Source organism: Oncorhynchus tshawytscha, linkage group LG08 (genome assembly GCF_018296145.1).
Source record: "Oncorhynchus tshawytscha isolate Ot180627B linkage group LG08, Otsh_v2.0, whole genome shotgun sequence".
Lineage (NCBI taxonomy): Eukaryota > Metazoa > Chordata > Actinopteri > Salmoniformes > Salmonidae > Oncorhynchus > Oncorhynchus tshawytscha.
Window position 1 is genome coordinate 25,509,331 of NC_056436.1, and position 21,080 is coordinate 25,530,410.

Sequence of the window (21,080 nt, forward strand, 5' to 3'; positions counted from 1 at the left end):
GAACGTGTTCTGATTCTACTGACTATATCTTGACTTGAGGCACGGTCCTGTTGTTCTGACCACATGTGGTTCTTATCTAGTCATAGTGTTGGGGTAGTCAGTGGGCGAGAGAGCGCCTTTTTGCACTAAAATGTGGATGATTTGCTTCTGTTTGCACCACTGCTGGCTGTCTGTGCTTTTCTCTTAAAATAGGTTGCTACTGAAAAGGTTTCTTTAGGCCTTTTCACACTGCATTGTTCTTAGCCCCAGGCAAAGACTGGTCCTGGGCTAGTTTATCCTGTTTGCACAAGCATTTGTTAACCCTGCCCTTATAAAGAAAGATTGCCGTTTTGAAACTGCAGTAAACGTGCAGTAACTGCGGTTGACTGTGGTATTTTGGACACAGTAATTGCAGAATAAGGATGGGCTTTAGCCCTGGGTTGAGGATTCACACTTGTACAAACACACATGGACCAACATTCTATCTCTGTCACTCGACCAATGTTAAGCAATAAGGCAATTTTTTTATTAACAAATTATTTCCTCTTGCTTTTAGTCTAGCATTTTATTTCCAACGGTAATGGTTTGTATAAACCTTGCTGTCTGCCTGTCGGACCTGGTAAACAATTAGGGTTGCCAACTTTTTCACTACCAAATAAGGGACAAAAGGTGGCGTGCACGGCGGTGTGGGTATGGTGCCGTGTGAATGAATATACAGTGTATATTCATATTCTTATTCAATTGGAAAGGCAATCGTTTTTTTTGTAGGATTTTTAAAACTCAGATGGGAGGATGAAGTAGTATACATTTACTTAAAATACCATGCAGGACGCATCACAAGCATATGCCAATTAAGTGAATGTGTAGCTTTTGTGATTGGACAGTGAAAATTCTGCGTATCACACTGGATATTTCACACACACCGTGTTTCACACACACCGTGTTTCTAGGGCTAGAGCCGAAACGTCGGTGCAAGCCCTGGGCTAAGGTTGGTGCTAGCCCACTTTTTAATGTGCAAGTGTGAACACTTGCTTAGTCCCGAGCTAAAAATCTCCCTTAGACCAGGGCTAAGGAGGCTCTTAGCCCTGGGCTAAGGTGCAGTGTTGAAAGCACCTAATCATTGTTTCTACTTGGTATTAATGCTTTTAGAGTTTTATATGCATACGTTTTGCAAACGACATTGATCTGTTATTTACAAATGATGAGCTGTTGATTGTTTGGTTCCATACACTTTCAGGGATGCATGACTTTATGCAGCATTTTTGTTGAATGTTTAAAATGTACTATTATATGCTTAATAACATGGATGTACTGGTTCAATCATAATTAATGACTTAGTTTCATGTTATTTAATTAGTTTCCTTTTGGATATTTAATACAATTATATCCCAATTCTATATCGCCATTTCCAACTCCTGATGTAGTGTAAAATAACCCCAAAAAATGTCAGATCCAATAAAGATTTAGTAGTGGTTTCACATGGGACCTGCAACAATGTGTTGCAACTGGCAAAGTATGTTTTTCTTGTAGCTGTTGTTTAAACTTTTTTCTGTAATTACTGCACTTTACTTCACATCTGTTTGACTATTTTACTGAGGCTAAATGTCTGTTTTGATAAACAAAATTACTATACTCTAGTAATTACAAAATATAAAGTATTACGTTTGATCTCAAATTTGTATCAATAAAAATACATTAATAATATAGGAAGAAAACATATGTAAACATGTTATGAAATTCCAAACTGTGTTTAACTCTCTTATTGAATAGGATTCTGGTAGTTATTTGAATGTTTTGAAGTATATAATTGTATTGGATTTATTTGTATATAGTTGTATTTGTTTGGTTGCAGTATTATATTGAATAATAATAGAAAAAAAGTCAAAGATAAGTTGGGTGTTAATAGTAAGAATATTACTAGAATTATTTATTTAATTTACAAAGTTGTTCTAACTTGTATGGATGGGGCCTTTGCTCTCAGTAATGATTTGCCCCTTGTTTTTGTGATTACTTGAACCACATTTGACAAAAATATTTATTATGAAATTAGATGTGTGTATTTTCTAACGTTTTAAAAGAATACAGTTGAAGTCAGAAGTTTACATACACTTAGGTTGGAGTCATTAAAACTAGTTTTTTAACCACTCCACAAATTTCTTGTTAACAAACTATAGTTTTGGCAAGACAGTTAGGACATCTACTTTGTGCATGACACAAGTCATTTTTCCAAGAATTGTTTACAGACAGATTATTTCACTTATAATTCACGGTATCACAATTCCAGTGGGTCAGAAGTTTACATACACTAAGTTGACTGTACATTTAAACAGCTTGGAAAATTCCAGAAAATAATGTCATGGCTTTAGAAGCTTCTGATTGACATAATTTGTGTCAACTGGAGGTGTACCTGTGGATAAAGAACATTTGTGGGCAGAACTGAAAAAGCGTGTGCGAGCAAGGAGGCCTACAAACCTGACTCAGTTACACCAGCTCTGTCAGGAGGAATGGGCCAAAATTCACCCAGCTTATTGTGCGAAGCTTGTGGAAGGCTACCCGAAACATTTGACCCAAGTTAAACAATTTAATGGCAACGCTACCAAATACTAATTGAGTGTATGTAAACTTCTGACCCACTGGGAATGTGATGAAAGAAATAAAAGCTGAAAAATATCATTCTCTCTACTATTATTGACATTTCACATTCTTAAAGTAAAATGGTGATCCTAACTGACCTAAGACAGGGAATTTTTAATATGATTAAATGTCAGGAATTGTGAAAAACTGAGTTTAAATGTATTTGGATAAGGTGTATGTGTAACAGTATAGCTTTCATCCGTCCCCTCGCCGGGCTTGAACCGGGGACCCTCTGCACACATAGACAACTGACACCGACGAAGCATCGTTACCCATCGCTCCACAAAAGCCGCGGCCCTTGCAGGGAAGGGGAACCACTACTTCAAGGTCTCAGAGCGAGTGACGTCACCGATTGAAACGCTATTAGTGCGCACCGCCGCTAACTAGCTAGCCATTTCACATCGGTTACGTATGTAAACTTCCGACTTCAACTGTACATTCACACAACCTAACTGGTACGCACAAATGCAAACATGACATAAGTACATACACTCATCTGAAACCAAACACAAAAGGTTATTATAATAGCCATACAAAACCTTATAACATCTGCCAGTCATTACTTGAATTGGCAACAGCTCTCCCTGCAGGACAAACGCTTGACAAACGTGGTTGCTGTCATCATGGTCTTCTTCTTCATCTGCTGCTGCTGCTGCTGCTGCTTCTTCTCCTATGATGTCATGGTGGTACGCAAACAATCGTTTAAGTACATGCTGCCACCTACTGTGCTGGAATGTATGATCAATCATGATCTGCCCAATTCTGTACTGCCATGAAAATAAAATTCAAAACCAGATAAATCTCTAACTTCTACCACACCCTCCCCCCAAAACCCCATTAAACTTGATCTATATCATGCTGAGACACTCCACCCTTTGGATTGTTCAGCATGTCAACAACCATTTCAACAATAATATCTGTTACCGCCAAAATCTATTTTGCCATCTCCAAAAAAAACTTCAACCTGGCATTTCTGCTTTCCACAAACCGAGTCATATTGATAACCTTACCAATAAAAACTATGAAGTAAACTTGATTCATTATCAACGTGTCCTTTGACACCACACATACATTAGCACAAGATTTCTGAACAGGCCTGGAAACCATGCCAAGACCATCAGAAGCACCAGCCTCGACAGTTGGTCTACTTACTACAGGTACATCCATGTAAGCTCTACATGTTGTACAATTTGTTTTACGGCCTCTGCATATGATACATCATGACTGATTCTATTTCTCTGAGCCTCTCTAGCCTCTCTCTGTACCTGGCATCCACAAAATGCAGCACTGTGTTTTCCCCCATAATTACAGGACTTAACCTTCACATTGCTTCTACATTCACCATACTCATGTGCCCCTCCACACTTTTCTTTCCTTTACACTGAGCAGCTACATGTCCCATTCTTTGGCGTTTAAAACACTGCAGTGCATATGGGACAAGTTCTCTAACATTCTAAATAGGAAATCCTATGTGTACTTTCCCCGGCAAGACTTTCTCAGACCTCACCATCACTGATAAGCTTGGACTTCTTTGACCCTCTTTCCTACTGATCAACCTTTTGACCTCAATCACTCTGCCTCCCTTCACATTTTCTTTAATATCATCTGTGGACATACAGTACCAGTCAAAAGTTATCAGGGCAAAGGGTGGCTACTTTGAAGAATCTCAAATATATTTTGATTTGTTTAACACTTGTTTGGTTACTACATGATTCCATATGTGTTATTTCATAGTTTTCATGTCTTCACTATTATTCTAAAATGTAGAAAATAGTAAAAATAAAGAAAAACCATGGAATGAGTAGGTGTGTCCAAACTTTTGACAGGTACTTTAGATACTGGGACCCCAGTGACGACTCCCCTCAATCTAGCATAAGAACAAAGGACACGGCTTTTAATCTTCTTCCCATTTTAAGCTTTTCCATTTTCAGAATCTTCTCTTGCTGAGCCTGACTTCCACACAATATTAACAATCTACCATTTCCAATGAACCAAGCTAATTTCACTTCACCTACAGTTGAAGTCGGAAGTTTACATACACTTAGGTTGGAGTCATTAAAACTCATTTTTTAACCACTCCACAAATTTCTTGTTAACAAACTATAGTTTTGGCAAGTCGGTTAGGACATCTACTTTGTGCATGATACAAGTTATTTTTCCAACAATTGTTTGCAGACAGATTATTTCACTTATAATTCACTGTATCACAATTCCAGTGGTTCAGAAGTTTACATACACTAAGTTGACTATGCCTTTATACAGCTTGGAAAATGGCTTTAGAAGCTTCTGATAGGCCAATTTACATCATTTGAGTCAATTGGAGGTGTACCTGTGGATGTATTTCAAGGCCTACCTTCAAACTCAGTGCCTCTTTGCTTGACATCATGGGAAAATCAAAATAATTCAGCCAAGACCTCAGAAAAAATAGTGTAGACCTCCACAAGTCTGGTTCATCCTTGGGAGCAATTTCCAAACGCCTGAAGGTACCACGTTCATCTGTACAAACAATAGTGCACAAACGTAAACACCATGGGAGCACGCAGCCGTCATACCGCTCAGGAAGGAGACGCATTCTGTCCCCTAGAGATGAACGTACTTTGTTGCAAAAAGTGCAACAGCAAAGGACCTTGTGAATATGCTGGAGGAAACAGGTACAAAGGTATCTATATCCACAGTAAAAACGAGTCCTGTATATTGACATAACCTGAAAGTCCGCTCAGCAAGGAAGAAGCCACTGTTCCAAACCCGCCATAAAAAAGCCAGACTACGGTTTGCAACTGCACATGGGGTCAAAGATCGTACTTTTTGGAGAAATGTTCTCTGGTCTAATGAAACAAAACTAGAACTGTTTGGCCATAATGACCATTGTTATGTTTGGAGGAAAAAGGGGGACGCTTCCAAGCCGAAGAGCACCATCACAACAGTGAAGCACGGGGTGGCAGCATCATGCTGTGGGGGTGCTTTGCTGCAGGAGGGACTGGTGCACTTCACAAATTAGATGGCATCATGAGGGATGAAAATTATGTGGATATATTGAAGCAACATCTCAAGACATCAGTCAGGAAGTAAGAGCTTGGTCACAAATGGATCTTCCAAATGGACAATGAGCCCAAGCATACTTCCAAAGTTGTGGCAAAATGGCTTAAGGACAACACAGTCAATGTATTGGAGTGGCCATCACAAAGCCATGACCTCAATCCTATAGAACATTTGTGGGCAGAACTGAAAGAGTGTGTGCGAGCAAGGAGGCCTACAAACCTGACTCAGTTACACCAGCTCTGTCAGGAGAAATGGGCCAAAATTCACCCAGCTTATTGTGGGAAGCTTGTGGAAGGCTGCCCGAAACGTTTGACCCAAGTTAAACAATTTAAAGGCAATGCTACCAAATACTAATTGAGTGTATGTAAACTTCTGACCCACTGGGAATGTGATGAAAGAAATAAAAGCTGAAATAAATCATTCTCTCTACTACTATTCTGACATTTCACATTATTAAAATAAAGTGGTGATCCTAACTGACCTAAGACAGGGAATTTTTACAAGGATTAAATGTCAGGAATTGTGAAAAACTGAGTTTAAATCTATTTGGCTAAGGTCTATGTAAACTTCCGACTTCCAACTGTACCTCTATCTCAATGGAATTAGTTAGTTGGATAGGGTGTAAGTGAGGCCCTGTCGTCTCATTAAACACTATCACAACCAGTGGTGTAAAGTTCTAATATAAAAATCCTTTAAAGTACTTATTGTTATAAAGTCGTTTTTGGGGTATTTCTACTTTACTTTTCCATTTATATTTTTGCCAACTTTTACTTTACTATATTCCTAAAGAAATGAATGTACTTTTTACTCCATACATTTTCCCTGACACCCAAAAGTACTCGTTACATTTTTACAGGAAAATGGTCCAATTCCCAGACTTATCAAGAGAAGATCACCTGGTCATCCCTACTGCCTCTGATCTGGCTGACTCACTAAACACAAATGCTTCATTTGCAAATTATGTCTTGAGTGTTGGAGTGTGACTCTGGCTATTCGTAAATGTTAATAAAAAAATAAAAATTAATGTGCAGTCTGGTTTGCTTAAAATAAGTTATTTGAAATTGTTTATACTTTTACTTTTAATACTTACGTACATTTGAGTAATTCTATTTACTTTTAATACTTAAGTATATTTAAAACCAAATACTTTTAGACTTTTACTCAAGTACTATTTTATTGGGTGACTTTCACTTTTATTTGAATAATTTTCTATGAAGGTATCTTTACATTTACTCAAGTGTGACAATTTATCACAACTTTCCACTCCAACACATCACTACTGCTTTCTGTATAATGATCTCTCTTCTTCCTATGTCTTTCCACTACTGACCATTCCGGTCCTTGACGCTCATCCTCCCATTATATACCCTCAGAACTGACACCCTTATTGTTCGCATTCCAAGCACAGCTGTTGCTTCACCAACTTTTTCTACACTTCTCATTTTCTTCCGCACTACTCGCCGCAATTTCCGATCGGGTTACGGTGTTGTACCGTCACTACGTTTTTGGCCAAACACATCCAATTTCACACCCACGAACTAGAGTAAGATTGGAAGAGTAATTTGTCAAAAGAGAGGATAACAAAAATCCTTGGTAAACCAAATTTGAACAATGAAAAAAAAAGATACATTAAGTCAAAAGCTCCAATGTCATTATATTCTGTTATTCTGTATAACTCGTCGTAGTTGTATTTAATTTATTGTTGATTTAAAAACAAAAATGTTTTGCTTTGAAATAACAATTTCCTCGCTATGCACTGATTACAGTCTGCAGTTGTGGGGGGAAACGCACGCGAGCTCTGATTTACATGTGCTGTTGTTGCTGTGCCATTTCTTTGCGTTTTGAGAGTGTGGAGTGTACCTTTTGTTCTGGTGCTCTCGTTCAAGTGACAATGACAGCCTGTCTATCAAGATCCATGGAACCCGCCCCATTCACCCCTCCTGCTCCCTGGCCGTAGCAAGCAGGGAGCAGTGAAGACGAGGTAGCTAGTTTTGAAGCCGTGGCATAAATGATCTCATCTCAGCCCGATCTCCGCTTTCTACAGAGGATCCTATGACCAACACCGGAATAAAGTAAAAATAAAGGTACGCCAAATTAATTAACCGACTGTATTTATTTGTTAGGATTGATATGGGGCATTTATTGAAATGTTTATCTCCGAAACTCTTGTCAAATGTTAGTCTGGTGAGGGGAGGGGGGGGTGCGCTAGCTACACATTTAGCTAGGTAACGTTAGCTAACGGTAGTTTAGGTAGCTAAACCATTTTCATGCGGGAGTATCCATGTCAGTTAGGGAGAGTGGAGAAATGTAGTTGGAAAAGGGAAGTTCATCATTTTAAAAACAGTGTTGTAATAATCTACCCCATTTATATCCGTTATTTTATAGTTAAACAATTATATCGCAGAGTGGGAATTAGCTAGCTACAGTAGGTAACGTAGTTAGTTATTTCAAAATGGCCTCATCTCCGTTGTCGCCCCAGCGTCACTGTTGCTCGAGCTAGACAAAGCATGCGGTACAGCTACCAGAGAAGGACATGCGCTATTCCAGTGAGTGCAATATAAATAACAAATTTCATTATGTACATATTTTTGTATTAACCTATTATGAATTGCAGGATACACACTCGCACTGTTGCGTAGTCAGCTAATTTCTCCATTCAAATAAGCATAAGCGGCAGCGGAAATACTGTCAACGTCAGTATTGTGGGGGAGGGGAGACTATTCCTAGGTGGAGCCAGAAAAGAGGAGGAGGAGGATCTCTGGTGGAGCTGTGGGTGTTAATGCTATTTTATGTATTAAGCCTTGCTGCTCTTTGACGTTTAGAACGGTGTAATATAACTGAGGCATAACACATACAGTACAACAAGCACAGCATACATGAATGAGGTTCCCTCCTTACATTTGGTACTGACAGATTAATTGTTTGGAGTAAAAAACCTTGATTCATCAAAACAATGATTCAACTTTAAAGATTTTTTTTTAATTTAACCTTTATTTAACTAGGCAAGTCAGTAAAGAACAAATTATTATTTACAATGACGGCCTACTGGGGAACAGTGGGTTAACTGCCTTGTTCAGGGGCAGAACGACAGATTTTTACCTTGCCAGTTCAGGGATTCCATCCAGCAACCTTTTGGTTACTGGCCCAACGCCCTAACCACTAGGCTACCTGCCGTCCTAATTTGAAGTGGTGTATGTTGGCTTGACTTATGTTTTGTTTTCTTATAGCCACATTAACCTATTAGATCCTATTTGTCAATGGATTACAACCTAACAGATTTGTATTGAACAGGCCATTTTAGGTTTGCAGTGTTCATAAAGAGCAAAAAGTCCCCTGCCTGGCACCACTAACTAGTTTTTTCTCATCAAAATGATTGCGCCTCCTTTTTTCCTTGTTTTCAGATATCCAATCAGCTATACTCCCATAGTAGACACCTATTGTTTGTGGGTGAAATGGTGCATTAACATGAACCCTGTGTTGTTGTTACTTGTGTAGTATTTTGCTTCTTAGCTAGAAATTCTCCATTCTTTTTTACAGTTACCACTAAGGTAACAAAAGAGAAACAGTGAAAGTACATTCATGTGTCTGCCTCACATTTTGTATTTTGAATAGGGTACCTGGCAACGCTACTCATGCATTGGACTAGAAAATATGGAATTATTATTTGGGTTTTGGCTATTTAGAACACAACATTTGCTGAATTTGACAGTTGTCTTGTACCCCAGAGGATTGTATCGGACTGTTTGTGCATTTTATCTGTGGTCTGACGCAGGTCCATTTGCAGTCTTCAGTTCTTGCAGCTAACATGATCTTAGATTTCAGTAAGGGCACCAGTATGTGACATATTGTTTTTCATCATGGTTTATTGATCGCTAATGACATTAGAAGCACATAACCACCCTCTAGTGAAAGAAATGGTTAGGCTAAGTGGTCGGCCATAAAGTCTGCATTCAAGTTAGGTTCATTAACATACTCAAAAGCACTCTCCTGATTGCTTCCAATGGTGAAAACATACAGTAAATGTGACAGTGTCACTTGTGATGTTATTTGTTGCTTCAGTGCTGAGATGTCTTCTCAGGTAGGACCAAAGCTCAATGTCCTTTGCTTGGCAGACTGATAGATTGTGCCCCTGTGATGTCCACAGTGTATCCCTGCAGCCCTAGAATAGATAGATACAAGACATTTGCTTATTAGGAACATTGCTTAAGTTGCTATTATCAACTGTGCTTTTTTTGCCATAAGCTAGTATAGTGTTAAAATCTATTAAGTGCAAATGTTTGCTGTTTTGAACCAAAATGTTACTTTATTAGCTTTACTTTATTTCATACTTGTCTCCTGTTTGATATAATTTCTTGCTTCGTAGATGGTTGATCCATGTAGCAGAGTAGTAACTCCAATTACTGCCCCAGCCACTGCTCTCTCTGAGGAGATGCACACCCTGACAGAAGTTCCTTTGTTTTAGTCTGATGGAAAATGTAGTGTGATGTCACACAGGCTCCTGTCCTGTGTTCCCTCCCTACTCTGCTCTTCCCTGCTTGTTGGTCCCTTGGAGTCAACAGCCGTCCCCTGTTGTTTTGAGGCAAGTCTTCTGATATCTTCTCATTCAGACAGAGATACTGCTTCAGGAAGGTTATTTTCACTGTTCCTCCTTTCCCTTTAATGACATTATAGCAGTTATATTTTTTGGAGCATGGTGTGTATCTCAAACATATCACATTTAAACCTGTGTGGTATTCTTTTGACTTTTCTCACCCAGTATGTGTCCTATTAACTTCACTCCGGTAGTACAGAAGTGAACTCACTTTTGCCAATATTTAGATGTTTGACGACAGGTGGCAGTGGGGTGGGATAGTGTATGTACATGAGCTGATTGTGTTTTTTGTTGTTGAGAAAAGCCTGACCTGTCCTGATTTTGACCGCAGTGATGGTAGTTGGTTGGTAACATGCTGTATTTTCGGTGGTTCAGTGGGTCTGTTAAAAGTGTGGTTGTTCCGCCCAGCAGGAGCCTTGCTTCAGACTGGCCTAAAATGGGCAGAAAGGGTGCAGAACAAAAGCTGCTTGTTGCTTGTACAAAAGTACTGAAGCGCTGCAGCCGGGACCAAGCTGCTATGCTAATGCCTGTGCCTCTCAACAGGAAAGGTATAGCAAACTTTCAGAAAAACAACAAGCTATTTATACTGTAGCACATTACATTAATATTTAGCTAACCTGTAGAGATTCTTCTTCATGAAATGCTCTTACCAATGAAAAGTTTGTCCTTATGCCACACACTTCAAACATAACACCACAAATTATAAATTCATACATTTTTTTGAATGTAGTTTTGATAACTAAAATTCATCAAGACAACACAGTATTTCATGACATCATGTTTGTTTGTTAGATTGTGAAGTTTTTGTGACCGGTTTGTCACCAATAACACTCTTTCCGTTTCCCTTCACCCCAGAGAGCCAAAATGTTCCCGAAGGGCACGAAGCGCAAGTTTTCCGACTCCAGGGAGGAACCTGTGGCAGGCGGTGAGGATGTGAATCAGTCGAGTTTGGCAGCTGTGAGGATGCTGTCGTCCTACAGCCTGCAGCGGCAGTCCCTGCTGGACATGTCCCTGATCAAACTGCAGCTGTGCCACATGCTGGTGGAGCCTAATCTGTGCCGTTCGGTGCTGATTGCCAACACGGTGAGGCAGATCCAGGAGGAGATGACCCAGGACGGCACCTGGCAGATCATGACCCAGGCCCTGAGTGCTGCCAACGCTGCTGCCCAGTGCTCTGCAGACCGCCTGGTGGCCACCGAGGTGCTGTGCCGGCAGACAGAGGCAGCCCAGGGGGAGCAGGTCCCCAAGCCCTTCCCAGTGGTGGGTTCAGAGGGCTGCCCTGCGAAGGAGGTGTTGGAGGAGGAGGCGGCGGCGGCAGAGGTGGGGATGACTATGTCCACTGTCTCCCCCCAAGCCCCAACCTCCTACCTGCCAGGCACCTTTGGCATGGACCCCTGCTGGGAAGAGGAGGAGACAGGTGAAGATGATGATGATGAGGAGGAGGAGGAGGACAGTGAGGAGTGTGGGTCTGGCTCAGAGGGGGAGGAGAGGGAGCGTGACAGCCTGGTGGAGGACACCAGGACAGCAGAGCAGGTCTTTGGCACGTTCGAGATCAAAAACCCTGCGCCCAGCCCCGACCCTGCTCTGGAGGAACTGTTTTCAGACGTGGATGCGTCTTACTACGACCTTGATACAGTGCTGACAGGAATGCAGAGTGTTCCTAAGATGGGGCCCTATGACCTCCTGGAGAGCCTGTCCTCCCATGGGCCCTCACCCCTCAGTTCCAGCACCAGCTGCCGATCAGACCTCAATGAACTGGACCACATCATGGAGATCATAGTGGGCTCCTGAGAAACAACACACTTCCTTGCATACTTACTTTGCAGACTCTTTACAGACTGTGCACGTGGTGCGTATATTTGGATATGGTGTTATTATACATTCAGATGTTGAGGGTTTATGAAATCAAGAACTTATTCAGTGTTACGACATGCAGCTGTGCATCTCTAAGTGGGCAGAGATTACAACCTATACCATGATGATTTTTCTTATTTTACATACTTTTCTATATTTCTTTTTGTCATACAATCTATTTTTCCAGTTATGTTTTTATTTATTGTAATATGTATGGACTGAAGAACAATGTCATTACACTACACACAAATAGACCCTCTGAAGCGATGCATATTTTCCTAAAGAGTAAAACAAATATTAGTGAAACATGTACGTACAGTTGAAGTCGGAAGTTTACATACACCTTAGCCAAATACATTTAAACTGAGTTTTTCACAATTCCTGACATTTCATTCTAGTAAAAAATTCCCTGTCTTAGGTCAGTTAGGATCACCCCTTTTATTTTAAGAATGTGAAATGTCAGAATGATAACTGAGAGAATTATTTATTTCAGCTTTTATTTCTTTCATCACATTCCCAGTGGGTCAGAAGTTTACATGCACTCAACTAGTATTTGGTAGCATTGCCTTTAAATTGTTTAACTTGGGTCAAGTGTTTTGGGTAGCCTTCCACAAGCTTCCCGTAATAAGTTGGGTGAATTTTGGCCCATTCCTCCTGACAGAGCTGGTGTAACTGAGTCAGGTTTGTAGGCCTCCTTGTTCGCACACGATTTTTCAGTTCTGCCCACACATTTTCTATGGGATTGAGATCAGGGATTTGTGATGGCCACACCAATACCTTGACTGTGTTGTCCTTAAGCCATTTTGCCACAACTTTGGAAGTATGCTTGAGGTTATTGTCCGTTTGGAAGATCCATTTGCGACCAAGCTTTAACTTCCTGACTGATGTCTTGAGATGTTGCTTCAATATATCCACATAATTTTCGTCCCTCATGATGCCATCTATTTTGTGAAGTGCACCAGTCCCTCCTGCAGCAAAGCACCCCCACAACATGATGCTGCCACCCCCATGCTTCACGGTTGGGATGGTGTTCTTCGGCTTGCAAGCGTCCCCCTTTTTCCTCCAAACATAACAATGGTCATTATGGCCAAACAGTTATATTTTCGTTTCATCAGCCCAGAGAACATTTCTCCAAAAAGTACGATCTTTGACCCCATTTGCAGTTGCAAACCGTAGTCTGGCTTTTTTATGGCAGTTTTAGAGCAGTGGCCTTTTCCTTGCTGAGCGGCCTTTCAGGTTATGTCGATATAGGACTCGTTTTACTGTGGATATAGATACTTTTGTACCTGTTTCCTCCAGCATATTCACAAGGTCCTTTGCTATTGCACTTTTTGCAACAAAGTACGTTCATCTCTAGGGGACAGAATGCGTCTCCTTCCTGAGCGGTATGACGGCTACGTGGTCCCATGGTGTTTATTCTTGCGTACTATTGTTTGTACAGATGAATGTGGTACCTTCAGGTGTTTGGAAATTGCTCCCAAGGATAAATCAGACTTGTGGAGGTCTACAATTTTTTTTCTGAGGTCTTGGCTGATTTCTTTTCATTTTCTCATGATGTCATTCAAAGAGGCACGGAGTTTGAAGGTAGGCCTTGAAATACATCCACCTCCAATTGGCTCAAATGATGTCAATTAGCCTATCAGAAACTTCTAAAGCCACGACAATTTTCTGGAATTTTCCAAGCTGTTTAAATGCACAGTCAACTTAGTGTATGTAAACTTCTGTCCCACTGGAATTGTGACACTGAGTTATAAGTGAAATACCCTGTCTGTAAACAATTGTTGGAAAAATTACTTGGGTCATGCACAAAGTAGATGTGCTAACCGACTTGCCAAAGCTATAGTTTGTTAACAAGAAATTTGTGGAGTGGTGGAAAAACAAGTTTTAATGATTCCAAAGTAAATGTAAACTTCTGACTTCAACTGTATGTATATAGAAATATATATTTTTGCAATTTACAGTTTGGGAAATTTACCAGTATGATTTAATATAATTTCCCCCCATATTTTGAATATGATCAATTTTAATTTAGCCAGTCACCCAATGTCTTCCTATGGTTTGGTTTTAACCATTTAAGTCTCAAGAGGGGCACAGTTTTTTTCCTACTTGATTTGAATCCATCCCTTACAACCTAGACTAGATTTGTAAAGTATTTAGAGAAACTCTTGCTTGATATCAGCATTAAGAAGCCTTACTACAAATTAAGAATTATTGGTTGACCCATTAAGTTATTCCTTTTAATTTATTTAATTTATTAAGTACAGATACATATGCCACGTAGATTTTTAAACTGAGCTGTGTATACCCATGTGATATATTATAAACTGGGTGGTTCAAGCCCTGAATGCTGATTGGCTCAAAGGTGTGGTATATCAGACCATATACCAAGGGTATGACATTTTTACTGCTCTAATTACGTTGGTAACCAATTTATAATAGAAATAAGACACCTCGGGTGGTTGTGGTATATGGCCAATATACCATGGCTAGGGGCTTTACCCAGGCACACTTTAGCCGTGGTATATATTGGGCATATACCACACCCCCTTTTGCCTTATTGCTTTATTACAACTCAATACCCCCCCCCTATTCACTATGCATTTCTTTTGCAAAAATATATTTTGTACAGAATTCAACTATCATTTTTTAAATTTATTTTTACAAGCAGCTCTTTCTCTAAAGATTTCTTTTCATAATGTCTCCTTATCATGATGAAAAGATTACTCAGGCAAACCGTACCAGTAAAATCTGACAGTATTACTCTGGTCATTACTACCACAAAACTCCTCTGAATGATGTCACTGCTTCAAACAGCAGCTAGAATTTCAAAGACCTTAACAATTGTAAAGTATATGCATTTTTATATTAAGAAAACATTTTAGGACCTTTGTAAATATTTTTTATAATAAAAGGTGCAAATCTTGTCATTTTTTAATTTGAATTAATTTGATCAAATTAGTCTTAGTATAAATACAATTTGTTTTTTTAAATGAAATTTCTCCTTTTATTTAAAGACCTTTTTGTAAATATTTTTTTAACTAGGCAAGTCAGTTAAGACCAAATTCTTTCTTTCAATGACAGCCTGCCCCTTGTTCAGGGGTAGAATGACAGATTTTTACATTGTCAGTTCGGGGATTCGATTCAGCAACCTTTCGATTACTGGCCCAATGCTCAAACCACTAGACTACCTGTCGTCCCAAAACAGTTGTTTCCATACCGGTAGTCGAACCCCGGTCGCCTGAGTGAAAACCAGGAATCCTAACTGCTAGACCGCTAGTATAAAGGTAAGTTAAAGTATTGTGGTTGATTTGTAGTGTAAGCTGTGTAATGTGCATACCAATCAGTGTACAACCTTCAAAAGCGTAAATGTACACCATTATATCAATTGATTTCTGTAGTGCTCAAGAAATTATATTCCATGAGACTAACATTGCATTTCTTAACACAGGATTTGAAACGGTACATTTTTGGACTATTTTCGTGATAACAAAAATATTAACAGTGGAGTAATTAGGTACTTAAGATTTTACTATATTATGAAGTGAGACCATTATACTTATTAATGGAATATTCTTCCAAATCTTCATTGAAATGTCGAAAACATATTGAAAGACACATTGATCTCCAAATGTGTTCCTCCCAAGGTAATACTTTACTTTTGTAATGTGCACACACACACTTATTACAATTACAATAGACTTTTGACCTTGCGTGGATGTACATGGGCCAATCCACCACAATAGTTATTTTCTCATAAGGAAAATGTAATTGTTACATTCTATGAAATAACTTCGTAATCCATGCGTCTGTAACCGTGTTCGATGGTTTTAACAGTAACAACTCTGATTTGCAGTCAAATGCGCTGCGATGTAGACTGGGTACTGTGAATTTCAACGCATATAAAAAGTTACAAACCCCAAATGTGTTGCACATTTCCCAGCCCGGTGAGTGGTAGAGACCGCCCAATGACAATTAGTGGAGGCTTGGTCTGCGGTCTCGCCGAACAACTGCTTTCATAATGGGTATCCGGGAACTGTCTCTGCCTTTCCATGTGTCCCTGTAGTCCCGCACCCCTCCAAGCAAAACATACACGTTTATTAGCGGTCAGGGGGATAGCCATAACGAAAAGAGACACGGCCTTTGAACGAAACATTTGTACGATGTCTTGCCTTCCTCACATTTCAATAAGATGCAGTGAAAACTCAACTGTGTAAATGACGGTCTTTTGAGAGAGCAACGAATCATCGACAATGCGCAGGATATTTTATAAACCGAGGACTTGGAATCAAATGCAGTAGCTCCATAATACAGGTAGATTAGCCTATGTGATTTGTATTGGTAGTATTACTAGCATGTTGTGTTTGCGTTTTCTACATAGTCGTGTCTCAACAGCACTTCATAAATTGTTAATTTTATAATGGAAAAAATATTGGGACGCATTATTCATCCTGAACTCAAGCTCATATTTATTGCTGTCTTACACATGAAAATATGCATAAATACAGTAGTTAATTAGAGCACTGTCAACAGCGAGACAGAAGTTGCACTACCCTAGGCAGCCGATATTGGGCGCTAGAGCTACATTATCGTCCAGGATTGATGTGCCCAGCCGGTAATACACTCAACTCAAGTGTCCCCATTGGACCTGCTTGTACATAAAGCATCATCCATTAGCGCCCACTATCTGCTGTCTAGGCTAATGTTGCACATGTAGACCTGGCCAATACAGTAACAGCAAGTACACACGTTGCACATGTAGGCCAATACAGTAGCCTATCAACTCACTGAACAAGAGCCTTACATTACAAACTAGATTTAAAACTATATGAAGACCAGCCTTGATCATTGATCAAAACTAGCATTTAAAACTATGGCAACTGAAGACCAGAGGGTAGTGAGACTCAAATGACATACACCACCCGATGCTACAGGAAGGCCATTTCATCAAGGACATCAACCACCCGAGCCACTGCCTGTTCACCCCGCTGTCATCCAGAAGGCGAGGTCAGTACAGGTGCATCAAAGCTGGGACCGAGAGACTGAAAAACAATCTCAAGGCCATCAGACTGTTAAACAGCCACCACTAACATTGAGTGCTACTGCCAACACACTGTCAATGACACTGACTCTACTCCAGCCACTTTAATCATGGGAATTGATGGGAAATTATGTAAATATATCACTAGCCACTTTAAACAATGCTACCTTATATAATGTTACTTACCCTACATTGTTCATCTCATATGCATACTGTCTATATCATCGACTGCATCCTTATGTAATACATGTATCACTAGCCACTTTAACTATGCCACTTGGTTTACATACTTATCTCATATGTATATACTGTACCGATATCATCTACTGTATCTTGCCTATGCTGCTCTGTACCATCACTCATTCATATATCCTTATGTACATATTCTTTATCCCCTTACACTGTGTATAAGACAGTAGTTTTTTTTTTGGAATTGTTAGTTAGATTACTTGCTCGTTATTACTGCATTGTCGGAACTAGAAGCACAAGCATTTCGCTACACTCGCATTAACATCTGCTAACCATGTGTATGTGACAAATAAAATTTGATTTGATTTGATTTGATTTGATCTATGTTTGGTCGTGGCGTGAAGCGGAAACAGTTGTAATGAGGCAGAGGGGCTCAAGGTCTATTTGCCAGAGAAGGCTGAGGTCAAGGCTCAGGGTGGGTCTTCTTACCTGCCTCATCTGCAGCAGCTGGTGCTCAGCCTATGCCTGGACAAGCTACAGCGCAGTCGAACAGGAGCAGAACTAAGCCTGCACCGCTCAGTGCTGCTGGTGAATACCCTGAGGCAGATTCAATAGGACATGCACAGGGATTTGCCAGGTAGTCTTGACCTGTTAGCCCAGTCACTCTCCCCTTACCCTGATGCACCTACCCACACAACTGACCTCTCAAACTTGCCTTTAAATGCCATCCACCATGACTCTCTCAGTGATGGTATTTGGGAGGAGGATGGCCCACTCACCTGCCCAGGGTGTGCTGAAGGAAACGCACTGGGTGTCTCCTCGCCCTCGCCGCCCCACCCTTTGTTGCCTACATCTCCCTTACAGGACAGCTCCTCTGGGCACCCCAGAGCACAAAGCCCTGGGCTACCTCATGGACCTTGCCCTGGATGACATCTTTGAGGACATTGACACCTCCATGTACGACCCTGATATCCCCTCGGCCTTGGCCGGCTACCCATCCTGGGTGTGCGGGGTGTCGTCCTGGGGGGACAAGGGACTAAAGCAGTGTCTGACCGACCTCAATGATCTGGACCACATTATGGAGATCATAGTCAACTCATGAAACATGTAGTTCACATCAAGGGGTCATGACCTGGTTGTTAAGGATTTGGACATCATCAGTATTTTTGTCATACGAGAGCGGTTTTATTAAGGTGACGTAGACTTGACGGTGTATCTACTGAGAACATAGTGTTCAGTTCTTGAGGGAGTCGTCAGAATGCGAGAAAAAATACTTTTACCTTTAGTGCTTGTGCTATTATATAATGCATCTTCTTGAAATTGTACATTATCTTTGCATTTAATCAAATTATAGCAGCCACTTTTCCCTTTAAAAAACAGTGCCCTAAAGACTTAAAATAATTCTGTAGAAATGTAGTATTTGAGTTTCAATGGGGAAAGTTAAGAAATATATCAAGTGGAGAGCTGAGCAGTGAGCGCTTTCCTCCACGTGTGAGTGTCATGTCAAGGCTCAATACAACCCAGGATCATCCTCCCTTCCTCCATGTCCCTTTGTCTCTCTTCAGCCACTGCACTGGGATGTAATCTTAATTCACTCTGACATCCCACCAGTGCACTAGCTGGGAGGAGATGAGAGAGAGATGGAAATAAGAGGGGGGAGGAAAATGTAGGACTACATATCTTGTCATGTAGGATGGGCCTACTTGTGAAAACGCTGAGGTCTGTCCAACGCTGGTCCGACCAAGCTGACTCCACACTCCAAGACTGCTTCCATCACGTGGACTGGGAGATGTTTCGTATTGCGTCAGACAACAACATTGACGAATACGCTGATATGGTGTGCGAGTTCATTAGAACGTGCGTTGAAGATGTCGTTCCCATAGCAACGATTAAAACATTCCCTAACCAGAAACCGTGGATTGATGGCAGCATTCGTGTGAAACTGAAGGCACGAACCACTGCTTTTAATCAGGGCAAGGTGTCTGGTAACATGACTGAATACAAACAGTGCAGCTATTCCCTCCGCAAGGCTATCAAACAAGCTAAGCGCCAGTACAGAGACAAAGTAGAATCTCAATTCAACGGCTCAGACACAAGAGGTATGTGGCAGGGTCTACAGTCAATCACGGACTACAGGAAGAAACCCAGCCCAGTCACGGACCAGGATGTCTTGCTCCCAGGCAGACTAAATAACTTTTTTGCCCGCTTTGAGGACAATACAGTGCCACTGACACGGCCTGCAACGGAAACATGCGGTCTCTCCTTCACTGCAGCCGAAGTGAGTAAGACATTTAAACGTGTTAACCCTCGCAAGGCTGCAGGCCCAGACGGCATCCCCAGCCGCGCCCTCAGAGCATGCGCAGACCAGCTGGCCGGTGTGTTTACGGACATATTCAATCAATCCCTATACCAGTCTGCTGTTCCCACATGCTTCAAGAGGGCCACCATTGTTCCTGTTCCCAAGAAAGCTAAGGTAACTGAGCTAAACGACTACCGCCCGTAGCACTCACATCCGTCATCATGAAGTGCTTTGAGAGACTAGTCAAGGACCATATCACCTCCACCCTACCTGACACCCTTGACCCACTCCAATTTGCTTACCGCCCAAATAGGTCCACAGACGATGCAATCTCAACCACACTGCACACTGCCCTAACCCATCTGGACAAGAGGAATACCTATGTGAGAATGCTGTTCATCGACTACAGCTCGGCATTCAACACCATAGTACCCTCCAAGCTCGTCATCAAGCTCGAGACCCTGGGTCTCGACCCCGCCCTGTGCAACTGGGTACTGGACTTCCTGACGGGCCGCCCCAGGTGGTGAGGGTAGGCAACAACATCTCCTCCCCGCTGATCCTCAACACTGGGGCCCCACAAGGGTGCGTTCTGAGCCCTCTCCTGTACTCCCTGTTCACCCACGACTGCGTGGCCATGCACGCCTCCAACTCAATCATCAAGTTTGCGGACGACACAACAGTGGTAGGCTTGATTACCAACAACGACGAGACGGCCTACAGGGAGGAGGTGAGGGCCCTCGGAGTGTGGTGTCAGGAAAATAACCTCACACTCAACGTCAACAAAACTAAGGAGATGATTGTAGACTTCAGGAAACAGCAGAGGGAACACCCCCATCCACATCGATGGAACAGTAGTGGAGAGGGTAGCAAGTTTTAAGTTCCTCGGCATACACATCACAGACAAACTGAATTGGTCCACTCACACAGACAGCATCGTGAGGAAGGCGCAGCAGCGCCTCTTCAACCTCAGGAGGCTGAAGAAATTCGGCTTGTCACCAAAAGCACTCACAAACTTCTACAGATGCACAATCGAGAGCATCCTGGCGGGCTGTATCACCGCCTGGTATGGCAACTGCACCTCCCTCAAACGTAAGGCTCTCCAGAGGGTAGTGAGGTCTGCACAACGCATCACCGGGGACAAACTACCTGCCCTCCAGGACACCTACGCCACCCGATGCTACAGGAAGGCCATAAAGATCATCAAGGACATCAACCACCCGAGCCACTGCCTGTTCACCCCGCTGCCATCCAGAAGGCGAGGTCAGTACAGGTGCATCAAAGCTGGGACCGAGAGACTGAAAAACAGCTTCTATCTCAAGGCCATCAGACTGTTAAACAGCCACCACTAACATTGAGTGGCTACTGCCAACACACTGTCAATGACACTGACTCTACTCCAGCCACTTTAATCATGGGAATTGATGGGAAATGATGTAAATATATCACTAGCCACTTTA

The 21,080-nt window shown here is 41.5% G+C and overlaps 1 protein-coding gene and 1 pseudogene across 3 annotated transcripts; both read left to right on the plus strand.

The window, feature by feature from the left end:
- The first annotated feature begins 7,416 nt into the window (after positions 1-7,416).
- Positions 7,417-12,529, plus strand: LOC112246822 (cell division cycle-associated protein 4-like). 3 transcript variants are annotated; one of them, XM_024415377.2, is made up of 3 exons: positions 7,417-7,736; positions 10,655-10,791; positions 11,099-12,529. In XM_024415377.2, exon 3 carries the CDS (start codon positions 11,108-11,110, stop codon positions 12,032-12,034), a length of 927 nt encoding a protein of 308 aa, XP_024271145.1. In that variant the 5' UTR covers positions 7,417-7,736; positions 10,655-10,791; positions 11,099-11,107; the 3' UTR covers positions 12,035-12,529. The 3 variants fall into 3 exon arrangements, with proteins under 3 accessions (XP_024271145.1, XP_024271146.1, XP_024271144.1); XM_024415378.2 differs by lacking the exon at positions 10,655-10,791 and having other exon boundaries at positions 11,099-12,528; XM_024415376.2 differs by lacking the exon at positions 7,417-7,736 and having other exon boundaries at positions 10,254-10,791.
- Positions 12,530-16,115: 3,586 nt separating this feature from the next.
- Positions 16,116-18,931, plus strand: LOC112246794 (annotated as a pseudogene).
- Positions 18,932-21,080: the final 2,149 nt, after the last annotated feature.